Consider the following 18,094-nt stretch of genomic DNA (forward strand, 5'->3'; position numbering starts at 1 on the left):
GTTGGTGCTGATGAGTCTGAGAGCGATTACCCATACAGCGGATTAGTTGCTAATGTGTATTACACAGCAAACATCCCGCAGGCTGTCTCTCCTCTAACTGAAACTGGGCAAGGTGGTCAGGTCAAGGTGGAACTAGGTCCTCGGAAATTCAGGCAAGCTGTGTGCTTATGTACTGATAGGTATATATCGTTTCCATCAAGCAATCTGATGATTACTGGATAGCCATGCTTTTAGACCCTCCCTATTAAAGCAAAATGGAGGAATGTTTTTTTTTATATTTCTTTTTGCCAAACAGGAGGCAAAATTGCTGTTTTACCAGGATACACTTTGTACACAACTTGCAGCAGCTTTTGGTGAGGTTAGCAAACGCCTGTCTCCCTTGTGTCTGACCAGGAGACCCATTTCTGCCACTGTTGAGTCATCCACCTCCTGCAGTCCCTGCTAGCAGTAGCAGAAGCCATAGCACCAGCAGCAGCCAGTTCAGTCTCATGAACAGTGGCGTTCATTGACGAAGTAAAGGCCCCATAGCAAGGGTCAAACCAGGCCCCCCACACAGGACAGAAGGGTTTCTGCCTAAACCAAGGGTAGAGTCCTGACCAAGTTTTCACCCCAGTAAAAGAGGGAATGATCCCAACTGGGCCCCCTCTTGCCCTGGGTCCCATAGCAGCCGCATGGTAGTTACGCCCCTGCTTGTGAACATGATGGAGCATTTTTTTCAGGTGCTGCACTAGGCTCATGCAAATCAGCGAACAGAGGTGGACGGTGGCCTTTCCCTGGCACATACTATGTTCTCTGACCCCATGGACTTCTGGGCAGTTAGATAGGAACAGTTGCCAGAGCTCCAGTTTGCTCTTGTACTGTTTTGTCTAGTTTTCCAGTGTCATCTCAGAAAGGCTTTTCAGTGCAGCAGGTGGCATTGTCACACCCAAAAGGACAAAGTTGTCCTCTGCTAATGTACAAAACATCATCTGCCAGCCTCTCACTACCCTTCATATATGAGAGGGCCAGATTCCTGCATAGTTATCTCACCTGTCAAGGAGAGGAAGGGTCTGGCAGAGGAAGCACGAGGAGCAAGGGTGCGCAGAGTCGCTTGGGTACGCACTCGGACAACCTATTAAGATTATTTTGGTTTGGTGCTCTATTTGATACAAATGTCTAATTTTTCCTTCTTATACCAAGGCAGGTGAAAACCTGTGTTTTGTAAGATCTACATATAGACTACATTCGAATTTTATAAAATGCAGCACAAAACCAAACCATGACAGAGCAGTAAAAACTTTGTCAAAAACCATAGCAAAAATATATATTTAAGGGATTTTGTCTTTATTAGTGTTGAGCATTTGAAATGGAATTCAGTCGGAAGTTTAGGAAAACTTTGATTTGCAACAAATCCGAATTTCCTCTCGCTTTGTGGTAACGAACCAGTTTTTCCTAAAATGGCAGCTGCACGTGTTACAAAGTGAAAGTAAGAAGCCCAGGAACGTGAGATCACGCATCATGCCATGCGGCCAGCCAATACGGAGATAGCCATTCCCTGTGATGTCACAGTGCAATGCTCCGTCCCCCAGGGCCAACCGTGTCCCAAGTTTTTAGGAATGCCAAGTGGTGATGCAGCCATATTAGTTTTGTGTGTGTCACAGTGCTCCTACCTGGATACCGTTGCTCCCCAGGGTTAGGCTCCATAGCAATAAAAGGGAGAGTGATAGTTGGTGGAGTAAGGGTACTGACTTGGCAAAAATTCAACAGCTTTAATAGAATAAACTTGCATCCAGACAATATTTGGTCTTTCTCTTGGCTACAGCAGTCTTTGGGGTAAACTGGCAGGCAAACTTGGACACCTTGCTTTATATTTCTCTGCTGTGCTAGACTCTGGCTTCCTTCTGGTAGCTGGACTCTATGACAGTTGTGGTACCTTTGGGTGGGGTGCCTTTGGCTGTTAACCCCCTAGTGATACTCCTTCTCTTAAACTGTTATGAGAAGGTGCTCTATGAGCAGCTTCCCTTGGGAGACTCCTGCTGCAGGTGGGGGGCATTCCCCTTACTGCTACATCTTGACTCATCTGCTTCCAATACTAGGCTCGACTCTAGAACTGAACATAGCTTCCTGCAAGTCCTCCCTTGGTAGGAAGCAGGACTAGCCCACTTCTGCCCAAAAGGGGGAAGAATGGAATGGAATGTTCCTTTCTAACTAAAGATCTCTCTCTGCCAGATATACTACCACCTGCTAGTGAACCAGTCACATTACATGAACATAACTATTAATTCACAGTATCAAAGGACCTGGAATACACAGATGACATTATTGTTAGCCTATCACAGACAGTAGCAGGGTGAAGAAGTAGTAGTGCCCGCTCTGGGGTACTACAACAGCTCTATAAAACACTCATCCTGCGCAGTTTTTGCCATTGTCCTGTAAACTGAGCATAAGGAGAGACGGTGCAAGCGCTCATGCCCTAGGGACAGTGTTGCTAAAAATGATTAATTAATAGACGAATATTGGAGATGCAGAGTGCAGGAAGACTGCAGGGAAACTGCAGGGAAACTTATGCTGCATCCGTTTTATTTATTTATTCCTACATTTACTTCCTACATCAGCTGTAAATGTAATTCAGTACCAATAAGATGGAAGCCTTTATTGTTTTGGTGCCAACATGCCGACCAATACCAAACAAGCTGCACGCCTTAGTCTAAATGATGACCATCCTCATCTTTTGCTGGCTTTACTTCTTCCAAAGCATCCTTCAAAATCTTCATGTCCTAGAAAAGCAAGATGCAGAGAGAGGAGGAGCTGGATGTTCCTGATGACATATTCTTATCGATATCAGATGATGTGGAAAAGGAGGAAAAGCAGATGGCAGAAGAAGGGCTCCCACCTATAGGGCAGGAGAGCGCTGGGGTTGGAGAAGTGGGTAAGCCAGAGCTGATTAATATTCAGTGTTTACTGTCAAATAACCTACAGGAGATCGCAGGAAAGAACAATAATATGCATATTGTTCCCCCACCTAACCAGCCAAATCCCATACCAGTAACAGCCCCTGTTTAAAGGTGCATCAAAGGTGCCGCAGGGCCGTTAACAATGAAGTAGGAATATACAATACATCTTAATTATTCCGTGTGCCCGAACCCTAAGGCAAAGTGGCCTGAGTATACCTGATTTATAACAATTTGTCAAATTACTAATTTATTCGTAACAAATCGAGTTTCTTTGCTAACTTTGGCGATGTTGCCAAATTGGATTTTTCAAAACTTGGCTCATGTCTACTTACCATGCTTAATGTCTAGTGGGGAGTGTGCAGAGCACAGGGATGTTACAAAAGCAGTACTCCAAGGACTCAGTCCAGACCCCCATTGCTTGAACATGCTCCTTTGCATTTTAATAAAAACACATATATCTTTGCAGCTGTTTAACATACAGAAAAACGGAAAGTATAATTGTAATCAGTATGTTCAGCCTTTACAGGCAGTATGCCTGGTTTAATAGGTTTGATGAAGCTGACAGAGGCTTATTAAGGAGGTATGTATTTTGCCCATGTTGGCTTTGGAAAGGGGTGGGGCTTATGCCCTAACAGTCTCATTAAAATTGGAAAACCCCTCCCAAAAATGTCAATTTTTTATTGCAGATTTTGAATTTATAGCTCAAATAAATATAATTGTTGCACAACTCCGATGACTTGTATTATTACCCCCTGGTAACATAATTAATTTTAACCTCAAGGACTAGTATTATTTTTCCCTCTCTCTGGTGCATTGTTACTTGTATATATTTAATAATAATAATAATAATAATAATAATAATAATAATAATAGAAACAATGTATGAGAGAAAAAAGTAAATTTTCAAGCTTTTTCTGTAAAACCAATTAGGTGTTACAGTCAGCACTGACAGCAGCACCTGGGTTGTTTTACAGCTTATTAGATGTAGAGGAGTCATTAGATGAGCAAGCGTTCATCTTATCACGACTTTTCTGAAAAGATTTAAAATATATATATAAAAACACCCGCAATTATACGGAACAATTGGAGAGCAGGTATGATTTCTGACTGATTTGTGGGGAGATAACATGAAGGGATAATGTTTCCTGGGATGATTAAGGGAGGAAGGTCTGTGAACCTCCTCCTCTACCTCCATGCTGCCTGCTCGTTTTCCCCTAGGGCCCCCTAACCTCCTCCACGCGGGCCGAAGTGAGAGCTTCAAGTCCAGTATATGTAGCTCTAACTTCAACCTGCTCTTATTCAGAGTAGATTGTGACTAGAGCTGTTCAAAGAACATGGTTCTAGCTGCATTCTAGCCTGGGAAAGAGCCCTAAGAAGCAGCTAACCCTCTGCGGCCACACAGAGTAAATAGTAATGTCCTGTTCTGTCTGAACAAACCTAGCTCAGATAAATCAATTGGGGGTGTTAAAGGGGTTTTCCAGGAATTAAATATTGTTGACCTAGCCTAACGAAAAGGTCTTTAATACCTGATTGGTGGTGGTCCGACTCATGGCAGCATCCCCAAGCAGCTGTTTGGAGGGGCTACGCTCTCACACTAGTACTGCTGCCTCTTCATACTGTAATAAACCACTTCATGTGACTAATAGACTTAATGTCGCAGGCCAAGGAAGAGGATGCAGAATTCACCTGAACACCGCAACCTGGGAATGTCGGGAGTCAGACCCCCCACCAATCAGATATTGATCAGCTATCCTGAGGATAGATCATCAATATTTAAGTCACTGACAACCCCATAAAATTTCTGGCAATTTATGATTTTGGTGTTGGTAAGGACACAAATGCCATGTATGTGTTAAATGGGCGAGTAATTTGTACTTTTTCTCTGTATATAAAATAACATAATCTGAATTTAAAATCTGAAATTGTGTTTTTTTTTTTGGTAAACCCTCTCTATAGAGCACATTCCATTATTCTGGGAGGCGACAGTATTTCTACTCCTGTGATTCTGGTTCCCACTACACAATAATAAGATTCTTTCAGCACAATCGCCATCGTTTTTCTTTCATCCTTGACACTGATGACTGTGCTGTCCATCTCAGATATTGCTGCTATCTCTACCATCTAGCTTAAATTTTGTCCTGTTTATTATTACGGCCTTCAGCTTTTTTTTTCTTGCAAGTATGTTTATCTAATTTATTCTTTTTATATCAAATGAATAAGAAACATTCCGTTTCATCTTTAACATTTTGCTGTATGCTATTAGTATTTTCTCCTCTACAGTAAGAAGTGGCTTATTTTTTAACCTTCAAAGTGATGAAAAGAATAAAATAGCCGTGATTGAAATTCTACTGTTTTGTATATACAGCTTCTATACAGACCCATGAGTGTCCATGGTTATAGCTTATGAACAAATCATGATGTTGATTGCTATGGAGCTCACGACCATGAAAATCACGAGCCAGAGGTAGTGGGATATCTTGACTCCAAAAGATCCAACACACAAGCATTGATTCTCCAATTGGATATCTTCACTTAGGCCCCTTTCACACAGGCGAGTATTCCGCGCAGATGCGATTCGTGAGTTTAACGCATTGCACCCGCACTGAATCCCGACCCATTCATTTCTATGGGGCTGTTCACATGAGCGGTGATTTTCACGCATCACTTGTGCGTTGCGTGAAAATCGCAGCATGCTCCTCTTTTCTACGCAACGCAGGCCCCATAGAAATGAATGGGGTTGTGTGAAAATCGCAAGCATCCGCAAGCAAGTGCGGATGCGGTGCGATTTTCACGCACGGTTTCTAGGAGACGATCGGGATGGAGACCCGATCATTATTATTTTCCCTTATAACATGGTTATAAGAGAAAATAATAGCATTCTGAATACAGAATGCATAGTAAAATAGCGCTGGAGGGGTTAAAAAAAATTAAAAATAATTTAACTCACCTTAGTCCACTTGATCGCGCAGCCGGCATCTCTTCTGTCTTCTTTGCTGAACAGGACCTGTGGTGACGTCACTCCGGTCATCACATGCTCCATCACATGATCTTTTACCATGGTGATGGATAATGTGATGGATCATGTGATGACCGGAGTGACGTCACCACAGGTCCTGTTCAGCAAAGAAGACAGAAGAGAAGCCGGCTGCGCGATCAAGTGGACTAAGGTGAGTTAAATTTTTATTTTATTTTTTATAACCATGTTATAAGGGAAAATAATACAATCTACAGAACACCGATCCCAAGCCCGAACTTCAGTTAAGAAGTTCGGGTTTGGGTACCAAACACGCGCAATTTTTCTCACGCGAGTGCAAAACGCATTACAATGTTTTGCACTCGCGTGGAAAAATCACGCGTGTTCCCGCAGCGCACCCACACATTTTCCCGCAACGCCCGTGTGAAAGGGGCCTAAGGGTAGTAATCTCTGTATCAGGTTACCTTACTTTCTTGGCCATATATACACTGCTCAAAAAAATAAAGGGAACACTTAAACAACACAATGTAACTCCAAGTCAATCACACTTCTGGGAAATAAAACTGTCCACTTAGGAAGCAACACTGAGTGACAATCAATTTCACATGCTGTTGTGCAAATGGGATAGACAACAGGTGGAAATTATAGGCAATTAGCAAGACACCCCCAATAAAGGAGTGGGTTTGCAGGTGGTGACCACAGACCACTTCTCAGTTCCTATGCTTCCTGGCTGCTGTTTTGGTCATTTTTGAATGCTGGCGGTGCTTTCACTCTAGTGGTAGCATGAGACAGAGTCTACAACCCACACAAGTGGCTCAGGTAGTGCAGCTTATCCAGGATGGCACATCAATGCGAGCTGTGGCAAGAAGGTTTGCTGTGTCTGTCAGCGTAGTGTCCAGAGCATGGAGGCGCTACCAGGAGACAGGCCAGTACATCAGGAGATGTGGAGGAGGCCGTAGGAGGGCAACAACCCAGCAGCAGGACCGCTACCTCCGCCTTTGTGCAAGGAGGAACAGGAGGAGCACTGCCAGAGCTCTGCAAAATGACCTCCAGCAGGCCACAAATGTGCATGTGTCTGCTCAAACGGTCAGAAACAGACTCCATGAGGGTGATATGAGGGCCCGACGTCCACAGGTGGGGGTTGTGCTTACAGCCCAACACCGCGCAGGACGTTTGGCATTTGCCAGAGAACACCAAGATTGGCAAATTCGCCACTGGCGCCCTGTGCTCTTCACAGATGAAAGCAGGTTCACACTGAGCACATGTGACAGACGTGACAGAGTCTGGAGACGCCGTGGAGAACGTTCTGCTGCCTGCAACATCCTCCAGCATGACCGGTTTGGCATTGGGTCAGTAATGGTGTGGGGTGGCATTTCTTTGGAGGGCCGCACAGCCCTCCATGTGCTCGCCAGAGGTAGCCTGACTGCCATTAGGTACCGAGATGAGATCCTCAGACCCCTTGTGAGACCATATGCTGGTGCGGTTGGCCCTGGGTTCCTCCTAATGCAAGACAATGCTAGACCTCATGTGGTTGGAGTGTGTCAGCAGTTCCTGCAAGACAAAGGCATTGATGCTATGGACTGGCCCGCCCGTTCCCCAGACCTGAATCCAATTGAGCACATCTGGGACATCATGTCTCGCTCTATCCACCAACGTCACGTTGCACCACAGACTGTCCAGGAGTTGGCAGATGCATTAGTCCAGGTCTGGGAGGAGATCCCTCAGGAGACCGTCCGCCACCTCATCAGGAGCATGCACAGGCGTTGTAGGGAGGTCATACAGGCACGTGGAGGCCACACACACTACTGAGCCTCATTTTGACTTGTTTTAAGGACATTACATCAAAGTTGGATCAGCCTGTAGTGTGCTTTTCCACTTTAATTTTGAGTGTGACTCCAAATCCAGACCTCCATGGGTTGTAAAATTTGATTTCCATTTTTTTATTTTTTGTGTGATTTTGTTGTCAGCACATTCAACCATGTAAAGAACAAAGTATTTCAGAAGAATATTTAATTAACTCAGATCGAGGATGTGTTATTTTTGTGTTCCCTTTATTTTTTTGAGCAGTGTAGTAGTGGTAATAAGGCCTTCTCTTGAAGTCAGGTTGTAATCAAAAGGCAAATTATCTACACATATTTGTTATCTTTTGAAAGACTGAAATTCTATTACTAAACAACCCCACCTTAACTGCACATGACATACCTGTACAAGAAAGCTTGTAATATATTTACCGTCTCAAAAGTTGTATGGATCTGCCACAAGGTAACCTGTGGAAACAATTCAGAAAATCCTGCGTTTACCAATGTCACATCCTTTACCAGGTTTCCAGCCTGAGCTATGGATTAGACGTCACTTCTGCAGCCTAGAACGGAGGAGGTACTGTGGATGGGGCTGTGGATAAGCTATGAATTAATCTCATCTGCGCATATGCCAGGTAAAGCATTAGTTCTGGCCCTGATCACAGCAACTTCCCTGACCTAGTCTGTCAGAGTGACATCCTGCCCATAGTCCAGGCCAAAAACCTGGTAAAAATTGGTAAACAGGATTTTCAGGAAAGTAGCATTATGCAAATGGTTTCAAGCCATGCACCTGGAATCTTCAATTCGTCAGTCTGAAATCTTGCGCAGGCGCAGTACCGCCTACTGCCTGCGCCTGTGCGATCCAGCAGCTCCTGAGGGCAACAGCCTCAAAAGTGTCACTGGGCATGCGCCGAACCCAGTGACGTCTTTTTATCGCTGTTGCCATCAGGAACTATTGGATTGCACAGGCACAGGCAGTAGGCGGTACTGCGCCTGCGCGAGATTTCAGACGGACGAATTAAAGATTCCAGGTGCGTGGCTTGAATGAATTAGTTGATGTAGCAGAGGGGGCGGCGCCGTTAAACTAGGCTGTGGGACGATACTGCATAAGGAGGAGGGGTGCTTGGGCTCTAAACTAAGGCGGGCTAGGCACTGCAGGGGGGTGTTACTGGGCTCAAACGGTGATGAATAACGCCCCTCTGGGCACCTTCGGGGTTCATTTGCATAATACAAAAATCCCTTCTTTTTTTTTATGAAAGCATGAAAAGAAGAAAGAAAACCACTGCAGGAGATAAGGTATTTTGTTAAACATGGCAATGGTGACAGCTTAATATGGTCAAGCCAGGTGACAGATTCCCTTTAAGACAGTAAGTGGTATATTACAAACTTTCTTCTACAGGCGAGCTATATACAGTATATATAAGGTGGGTTTATGGCGCCTGCTGAATCCTAGAAAACCTCTTGAATTTAAAGACATTCTTTAGCAAATAAATGTATCCAGTTTGGGATTAGTCCAGTCTATGCCAGATTAAGGTCGATGAAGGCCCCTGGGCAAAAAGATGATGGTTCTCAGGAACCATTGATGCCAGCTGGCCTGATGTATGGGAGCAAATCCTCTGTCTTCCGCTGTTTGCTGTTGGTCGGAACAAGGCTACATGGGTTGATTCTCACGCTCATCTGAGTGTCCGAAATAGCTTGATGAAAGCAGGCAGTAAAGCTTTGTAGGAGGTGAAATACTCTTTGTAAGTGCCTCTTTTGTCCTCTATATAATGTTGCCCCATGTGCATGGTATAGTAAACTAGAGAGCTTTACCATAAACTATGCCACTTCCAGTGATGCTCCATGCACAATAAAATAGTTTGACCAAACTTTGTCATGCAGCATAGGTCAGACCAATTATCCTTCAATGATGAAGTGCTCTAAGATCCTTTTTCTGTTGCTTAAGTGTATGTGCTGTGAGCTGTGGCACGAGATGAGGAGGTATGGTGATTGGATGGATGGCTATTTAATGGCACTTGCAGGCACTTTTGGATATTGGTATCCACTGTGTAATACAGGCTTGAAGTTAGTATGGCCTGGTGGTTGTTCTAGGTGGTGGGTGTCTGACCTGTTTTCCCTCACCAGCAGCAGTGTCTGTAAAGCTGAGTCTTGTTGGTCAGTCTGATGGCTCTGCTTTAGCTTTTGAAAAAGCTCTATCTATAGAAATATTCCTGGAGTAGTAAGTATCTCACAGAATAATAGTATCAGGCTCATGAAGTAGGAGCTCAAGCATAAGCTTCCTTCCACCACACTCTCTACTCTGAAACTACGCTCCCGGCAGGATGTAGGACCAGCCCACTCCTACCAAGAGGGGAAAAACAGGGCCTTGTTACTTCCAACCATTGCAAACATTTCCTCTTCTTGCTGGAGTACATGGCAGAACACAACATTATATAAGATTACGTTAAAAAAACAACAATTGCAGATACCCCCGGGTTTGGGTTACTGCCGATGCTACTTCTCTTCATCTACGAAGTAATGAGGGTTCTCAGAACATGTTCAGACTATTGATTGCTTACCTTACTGCAAAGGACCATGGTAGCAAGTTTGTGTCTGTGACAGATTTTCAGTTTCATCATAACCTTTGAGGAGACTATTCTTCTAGAAGACCTTTTTTCAATACAATTTTGAGTGGTCATCTCCGAAAGGAGTTACAGTAATGGACATTGAATGTTCAATCTGTAAAGATTAACTTGATTTCATGGGTGTTTAATAGATGAAACAATATAAATTTTGTATGTGATGATAGCCACCTGATTGATTTCTGCACAGGTAAGATAAGGATGATGAAGTGGTAGGTGTAGCTATTGTCACATTTGTAATAGAATGAGATTAATTTGACTTTTTCTTAGTACTGCAGTAGTATATCAGGTCATCATTAACATGATCATTTAGAAATGTAATAGTCTTTTAACTGTGTTTTATGTTTTGTCATTATCACAGGTGATGGAAGTAAAAGGGCAAATGATCCATGTCCCTGAATCCAATTCTATGCTCTTTTTGGGCTCTCCTCGTGTCGACAAACTGGATGAACTGATGGGACGAGGCCTGCATCTTTCTGATATCCCAATCCATGATGCCACCCGTGATGTCATTCTAGTTGGTGAGCAGGCCAAAGCTCAAGATGGTCTTAAAAAGCGAATGGATAAATTGAAAGACACTTTGGAAAAAACTCATCAAGCTTTGGAGGAAGAGAAGAAGAAAACAGTTGATCTTCTCTATTCGATATTTCCAGGAGATGTGGCGCAGCAGCTTTGGGAAGGGAAGACTGTGGAGGCTAGGAAATTTGATGATGTCACAATGCTTTTTTCTGACATTGTGGGGTTCACAGCTGTCTGCGCAGAGTGCACACCAATGCAAGTGATTAGTATGTTGAATGAACTCTATACTAGATTTGACTATCAGTGTGGATTCCTGGACATTTATAAGGTAAGAATTTTACTCTTCTCATTGTATTTTTGAGATAGTCTGTGGAAATGCATTTTTTAAAGAAATCTAAAATTTGAAGGACTCATACAAAATATAGCTTTACTACATTTGTAGGTTATAGCTGAATACACATATGGATCCTGCAATGAATAGTTGAAGTAACGATCCTCCAAGATTCGCAACTAGGCTTTTCTTAACTTGTGTCAAAGATATGCACAATGATATGCTCAAGCACTGTGCCTAACACCACTGGCCCAAGCAGAGTGGCCTGCTGGTACTGCCCACCAGTTGCCCCTATCTATACGCTTAAATAGAATTTTGGCCAAGATGGTGGGCAGAGAATCTCTGCATAACCGTTGCTGTTCATCTCAGCAAAAAAAAAAAGAGCTATCAAGATAATCTATTTGTCTTATGATTAAAGGACCATTTGGGTCCAACAGCCCCCAAAGAACTTGGATTGCTAACTTTAAGACCAAAGCCAGCCATAAATATTATGTTATTATCAATACCTCAGTTTTCTGAGATTTGCCATTGACAACATCAAATACAGAACCAGAAACTATAGACTAAAAAAGTTTAACCTCCACCGTGAATAAATATTTTCATTTTTTTAGTTTTTTTTTTAATGAGAATCCAACATGGAATATCTCAATGAGGACAAAGTTATGACACAGTATCAGCATACAATAGATTCATGAAAAAAAAAAAAATATCATATTCAATCAGCTTCGGCTTCCTGGCCCCCCTAGAAATGCAGGAGATGACCATTCAGCCAATTGCTGGTGGAGCTGGGTCATCTCTGGGGCCAGCGATTGGCTCAGCGGTCATTTCTTGTGTGTCGAGAGAGACCAGAAAGCGGAGACTGACAGGAGATCCAGGGATCATCAGAGGATCGGTGAGGTGAATATAAAACTTGTTTTAAAAATGTTTCTTTTCAGCATTCTGAGCCAGTTTAAATATAATGGTTGGACAACCCCTTTAATATTACTTTGTAAATAAGGGAAGATTATTATTGCTGGAGCATAACCTGATAGGACATACCAGAGAGATTAAATAGTTTTCATGATACCAATGCAGGTTGTGTTGATACCAATATAGACCAAAATGTCATCAATGTAGAAAGACAACATAGGACCATCAGCAACTTTGGTACTACTACAGTAGGTCAAAACAAAAAAATTGAGAAGCTCTTCCAGGAATGTTGGCGAAATCAGGAATGTCAGAAATCTGACCTTTGACCATCAGCACGTGCATCAACAATGGTGTATGAATGCTTGACAGGTGTCCCATTGTCAAATTATTCATACAGCACTGTCCAAGCAATCTCAGTATAAGGGCTCATGCACACGAACGTATTTTCTTTCCGCTTCTGTTCCGTGTTTTTTGTGGACCGTATGCGGAACCATTCACTTCAATGGGTCCGCAAAAACAATGGAAGGTAATCCGTGTGCATTCCGTTTCCGTATTTCTGTATTTACGTTCCACAAAAAAGTAGTGCATGTCCTATTATTGTCCGCAAATCACGGTCCGAGGCCCCATTCAAGTCAATGGGTCTGCAAAAAATACGGAACGCACACAGAACACATCCGTATGTCATCCGTATTTTGCGGATCCATACTGTAGAAATGCTATGCCCAGCCCATACTGCTCATGTGTTTACTGATTAATAAGTTACTGTTTCCGATCTACAAAAAACATATCGCATACGGAAACCATACAGATATGTTTTGTGGAATAACGGAATGGAAGAGGACTTAAATCAGAGAAAAAAGAACTCAGACACGGAATCCGTGAAAAACAGACCGCAAAACAACAACAGTTGTGTGCATAAGCCCTAAGTATGCAGATAGTTACTGAAGAAAAGACCTCACAGACCTCACCCAGGTCCAGATGACTAAATGACTAGCTAAAAGTCAAAATCAAGAAATCCAAAAATGCTGGCATCTTGATGTTCTAAAACATGATGGACTACCTGAATTGCATGGAAACAAGCCACTGTACTTTTGGCACATTTTCTTTATACAATATTTTATGTAATAGTATTCCAAATGGGAAAAGCTGTTTAAAACTCTAAGCTAAAAAAAGAAAGATAAAAGTATGGTATGCAATGTACAGTAACACAACGTTAGATCTTGTAGGTTCTACCCTTCCCCCCATGGAACAGTGGTATGGGAACGAGACACAATTTGCATCCTGATGCAATGGCGTCTTTGATCCAGCATTCCACCTCTTTTCTCGACTAGCTGAATTCCCATGTTTAGTTAGAAGGATTTCCCTCTCGGGAGCAAAAGCATTGCAGTTCCCATGTTTATTACTTTTAGCTGGATGAAAATATTTTCCCTTCCGAAAGGAACCGTGAACTAGGAATAACAATTAACCCTTACAGACTGCATACATAAAACAACTCCAGTTAGCCTAAAGGCAATATCTATAATAAAGCTCCAGTTTGGAGACCAGTTTAAAATGTTTTCACCTGAGCAATAATTTTTTATTTATTGAAATATTGAAATATTTTGAACAGTTTTGATTACATGTTTGGCGTCAGCTTCCTCAGGGGAGGAAGCTGACACGAAACACGTGTTGGGGTGTCCTGTGGAGGTGCTAATTTTGGTCTGTATCATTTTTTTATGTATTGCACGTTATTTTGGCTTGTGTTACACTTTTAACACTTGCTTTTTTTGCTCTTTATTATACTTGTAAAATGACCATATTGTATGCACTCTCCAGTGGTTTTGGCTTATGATACAATATCATATTGTGGCGAAACTAACCTCACCACTGGGTTTTGGAGGGGCCTGATTGCCAGCCTCTTGCCCCAGGATTATGGGCTCTCTCATCAGCCATGCTTCCTTTCTTCACAAAGGACTTTTACTAACTTTTGAACCCCTGGTCTAATTGGTGCCATTTTGGGATATGTTAAATGTCTATGTGTACTGTAAAGGGTGGAACATTGTATGTTTGAGTGGTGATGTCTGTCCTATTGTCTCCACATGTGTATTGGCGATTTCCCTTTGTCCTGAGAGATAACTGACTTACTCCTCGGTTGTCTCCAGGACAGAGGACATTGTATATTCTCCTGCCTGTGATAATTACATGAACCCATTGTACCACAATTATATTACAGGCAGAGGGGAGGATTTTGTGTGGTAGTGTTTTACTGTATTGTACGTGGTTATTGGTTGTTTTTACAAAACCCTGTGGGTGGTACTGATGTGTACCAATGTTATATAAGATCAATAAAACGCACAGCTCTGGGTGACCACTGTTTGACCCTCAACACGGAGCCTCGTCTCGTTCTTGGGGGGAATCACTGTATGCTGTTAGAGACTGATTGCTTCGAGTGTAAGCCGCTTGGGTGCGTTTCCTATTCGTCTGCTAGCAGCTATTCGTGAGGTTCCATTCGGAGTTTGGAGCATTCCCTTGTATGCCGTTGCAATTGGTGGCAGCAGTGGGATACGATGAGGAAGACCGGGATGGCCGGGATGCATTAAGGAAAGGCATCTGGTACCAGGCCCTGGATAATGTACAATACCAGCGAGGCGAGAGTCTCCCCAGTAAAGAGCAGCAATTGCAGAAGCAAGTGGCTCTGCGGATGCCCTTCCTGGGAGAGCAGCGCCTGGAGGAATAGGTGAAGGAACTAGAGCACCGGGTATGGCAGGAGCTATGGCTGGAGAATATATATATAGGGTTCAGACCGCGCGTGTCATAAACAGATGGTATACAAGCAGTTTTTTTCTTTTCTCCTTCTCCTTTTAGAAAAAAAACCGAGGGCTGCAAATGTCCTATTTGTGGATATCCTGCAACTGAAAAAACTAAAATAGTGTAAATCCGTACGGTTGTTTTGCCCTGCAGTGCACAGGTTGTACTTACACGGCACTCCACCAACAAAATGCGTGCATGCGATATCCTCTGCGGCTGGTTAGATTTTTTGCGGCGAAGATCCACGTTCATACACGGCCAAACAGGGTTCAACCACGGACTTGGTTCCAGTACACACCAGATGAGTCTGCTAATATTCCCAATTTCTTTTCCTAAAAGTTTCTGTGGATACAAGTGGCTCCTACCATAGTGAAGCTCCGGTGACTGTTTTTAAAATGTTTATTAGTACATACTTACAAACATGCACTTTAAAATTCGTATTAAAATATCCCAGCGTCTTAGTCTTTGCCCGACCCAGGTTTCGCTCCTTAAGCTTCGTCAGGGGCACAATTCATCTCTCCCTCCCCCTTCTTTTTATTTGGTAGGCTAGAGTTAATCAAGCACCTGATGTGCTACTCCAGACAGCTTCTCTTTTACCTTCACTTTAACCATATACTTGTATCTCCTAGTTCTCAAGGTAAAAAAACGCAGATCTTTAGGTCCCAATTCACATGGGGATAAATGTTCTACCAATTTATTAGTCTAATTTAGGACGGCTTGCAGGTCAAAATCTACATTCAGACCCCCTGGTTGTAGCGTGTGTAATTCGTATATCCACCTACTTTCTTTTTTATTAATTTTCTCTAGAAAACTTCCTCCCCTCCAGTGGTTTTGTACTAATTCCACCCCGATGAACTTTAATCCCTCTGGGTTTTTTTGGTGACATTTTTTATAATGAGCCGAAACACCATGACTTTCAAGCCCCTTTTTGATATTTCTTATATGCTCCTGCACCCGGACCTTGAGGGGTCTAATGGTCCGTCCTACATACTGGAGGCCACAGGGGCACTCCAGTACATACACGACCCCTTTACTGTGGCATGTCATCTCTCCCACTACTTCCAATTGTTTGCCTTTTACAGTACTATTTACTATAGTACTATTTTGTGATCTTTCTGTTTTTTTTTTCTATTTTTACAGGCAATGCAAAAACCACACTAATTGAAACTGTTTTTTATTTTTTTATTTTTATCTTCTGGTCGGTTGGCACTGTGTACTAGTTTGTTTTGTAAATTGGGTGCTTTTTTATAGATGACTAGTGGTTGTTCAGGAATTGCACGTCCGAGTACTGGGTCATTTTTCAAGATGGACCATTTTTTTTTATTGTGTTTTTTAGTTCCCCAGAACATTGTGTGAACTGGGTTATGAACGAAAAACGAAAGTCGGCTGTCTTTTTTGGTATTTTTGGGTTATTTGGGGTCTCCTCTCGTTGCTTTATTGTATCTTTTATACATCTCTCCAGATTCTCATTCTCATATCCTTTTTCTAGGAAGCGTTATTTTATTATTTTACTTTGCTCTTCAAAAATAACTGTATCAGTGCAGTTGCGGTGGATTCTCTGGACCTGTCCCTTGGGTATATTTTGAAGCCAGGGGGCATAATGGCAGCTGGTTAGATCTATATACCCAATGACATAGATCTAACCAGCTGCCATTATGCCCCCTGGCTTCAAAATATACCCAGGTCCAGAGAATCCACCGCAACTGCACTGATACAGCTATTTTTGAAGAGCAAAGTAAAATAATAAAAGAACGCTTCCTCGAAAAAGGATATGAGAATGAGAATCTGGAGAGATGTATAAAAGATACAATAAAGCAACGAGAGGAGACCCCAAATAACCCAAAAATACCAAAAAAGACAGCCGACTTTCGTTTTTCGTTCATAACCCAGTTCACACAATGTTCTGGGGAACTAAAAAACGCAATAAAAAAAAACTGGTCCATCTTGAAAAATGACCCAGTACTCGGACCTGCAATTCCTGAACAACCACTAGTCATCTATAAAAAAGCACCCAATTTACAAAACAAACTAGTACACAGTGCCAACCGACCAGAAGATAAAAATAAAAATAAAAAAATAAAAAACAGTTTCAATTAGTGTGGTTTTTGCATTGCCTGTAAAAATAGAAAAAAAACTGAAAGATCACAAAATAGTACTATAGTAAATAGTACTGTAAAAGGCAAACAATTGGAAGTAGTGGGAGAGATGACATGCCACAGTAAAGGGGTCGTGTATGTACTGGAGTGCCCCTGTGGCCTCCAGTATGTAGGACGGACCATTAGACCCCTCAAGGTCCGGGTGCAGGAGCATATAAGAAATATCAAAAAGGGGCTTGAAAGTCATGGTGTTTCGGCTCATTATAAAAAATGTCACCAAAAAAACCCAGAGGGATTAAAGTTCATGGGGGTGGAATTAGTACAAAACCGCTGGAGGGGAGGAAGTTTTCTAGAGAAAATTAATAAAAAAGAAAGTAGGTGGATATACGAATTACGCACGCTACAACCAGGGAGTCTGAATGTAGATTTTGACCTGCAAGCCGTCCTAAATTAGACTAATAAATTGGTAGAACATTTATCCCCATGTGAATTGGGACCTAAAGATCTGCGTTTTTTTCCCTTGAGAACTAGGAGATACAAGTATAGGGTTGAAGTGAAGGAAAAAGAGAAGGTGTCTGGAGTAGCACATCAGGTGCTTGATTAACTCTAGCCTACCAAATAAAAAGAAGGGGGAGGGAGAGATGAATTGTGCCCCTGACGAAGCTTAAGGAGCGAAACCTGGGTCGGGCAAAGACTTAGACGCTGGGATATTTTAATACAAATTTTAAAGTGCGTGTTTGTAAGTATGTACTAATAAACATTTTAAAAACAGTCACCGGAGCTTCACTATGGTAGGAGCCACTTGTATCCACAGAAACTTTTAGGAAAAGAAATTGGGAATATTAGCAGACTCATCTGGTGTGTACTGGAACCAAGTCCGTGGTTGAACCCTGTTTGGCCGTGTATGAACGTGGATCTTCGCCGCAAAAAATCTAACCAGCCGCGGAGGATATCGCATGCTCGCATTTTGTTGGTGGAGTGCCGTGTAAGTACAACCTGTGCACTGCAGGGCAAAACAACCGTACGGATTTACACTATTTTAGTTTTTTCAGTTGCAGGATATCCACAAATAGGACATTTGCAGCCCTCGTTTTTTTTTCTAAAAGGAGAAGGAGAAAAGAAAAA

The 18,094-nt window shown here is 42.5% G+C and overlaps 1 protein-coding gene across 1 annotated transcript in view; it reads left to right on the forward strand.

The window, feature by feature from the left end:
* The window catches only part of GUCY1A2 (guanylate cyclase 1 soluble subunit alpha 2), a 245,866-nt gene that overhangs the window by 149,095 nt on the left and 78,677 nt on the right, over nt 1-18,094 (forward strand). The window contains 1 exon segment of the mRNA XM_040426272.1: nt 10,689-11,174. Within this exon segment, the coding sequence (XP_040282206.1) occupies nt 10,689-11,174 (486 nt within the window).

This window comes from Bufo bufo, chromosome 3 (genome assembly GCF_905171765.1).
Source record: "Bufo bufo chromosome 3, aBufBuf1.1, whole genome shotgun sequence".
NCBI classification, from domain to species: domain Eukaryota; kingdom Metazoa; phylum Chordata; class Amphibia; order Anura; family Bufonidae; genus Bufo; species Bufo bufo.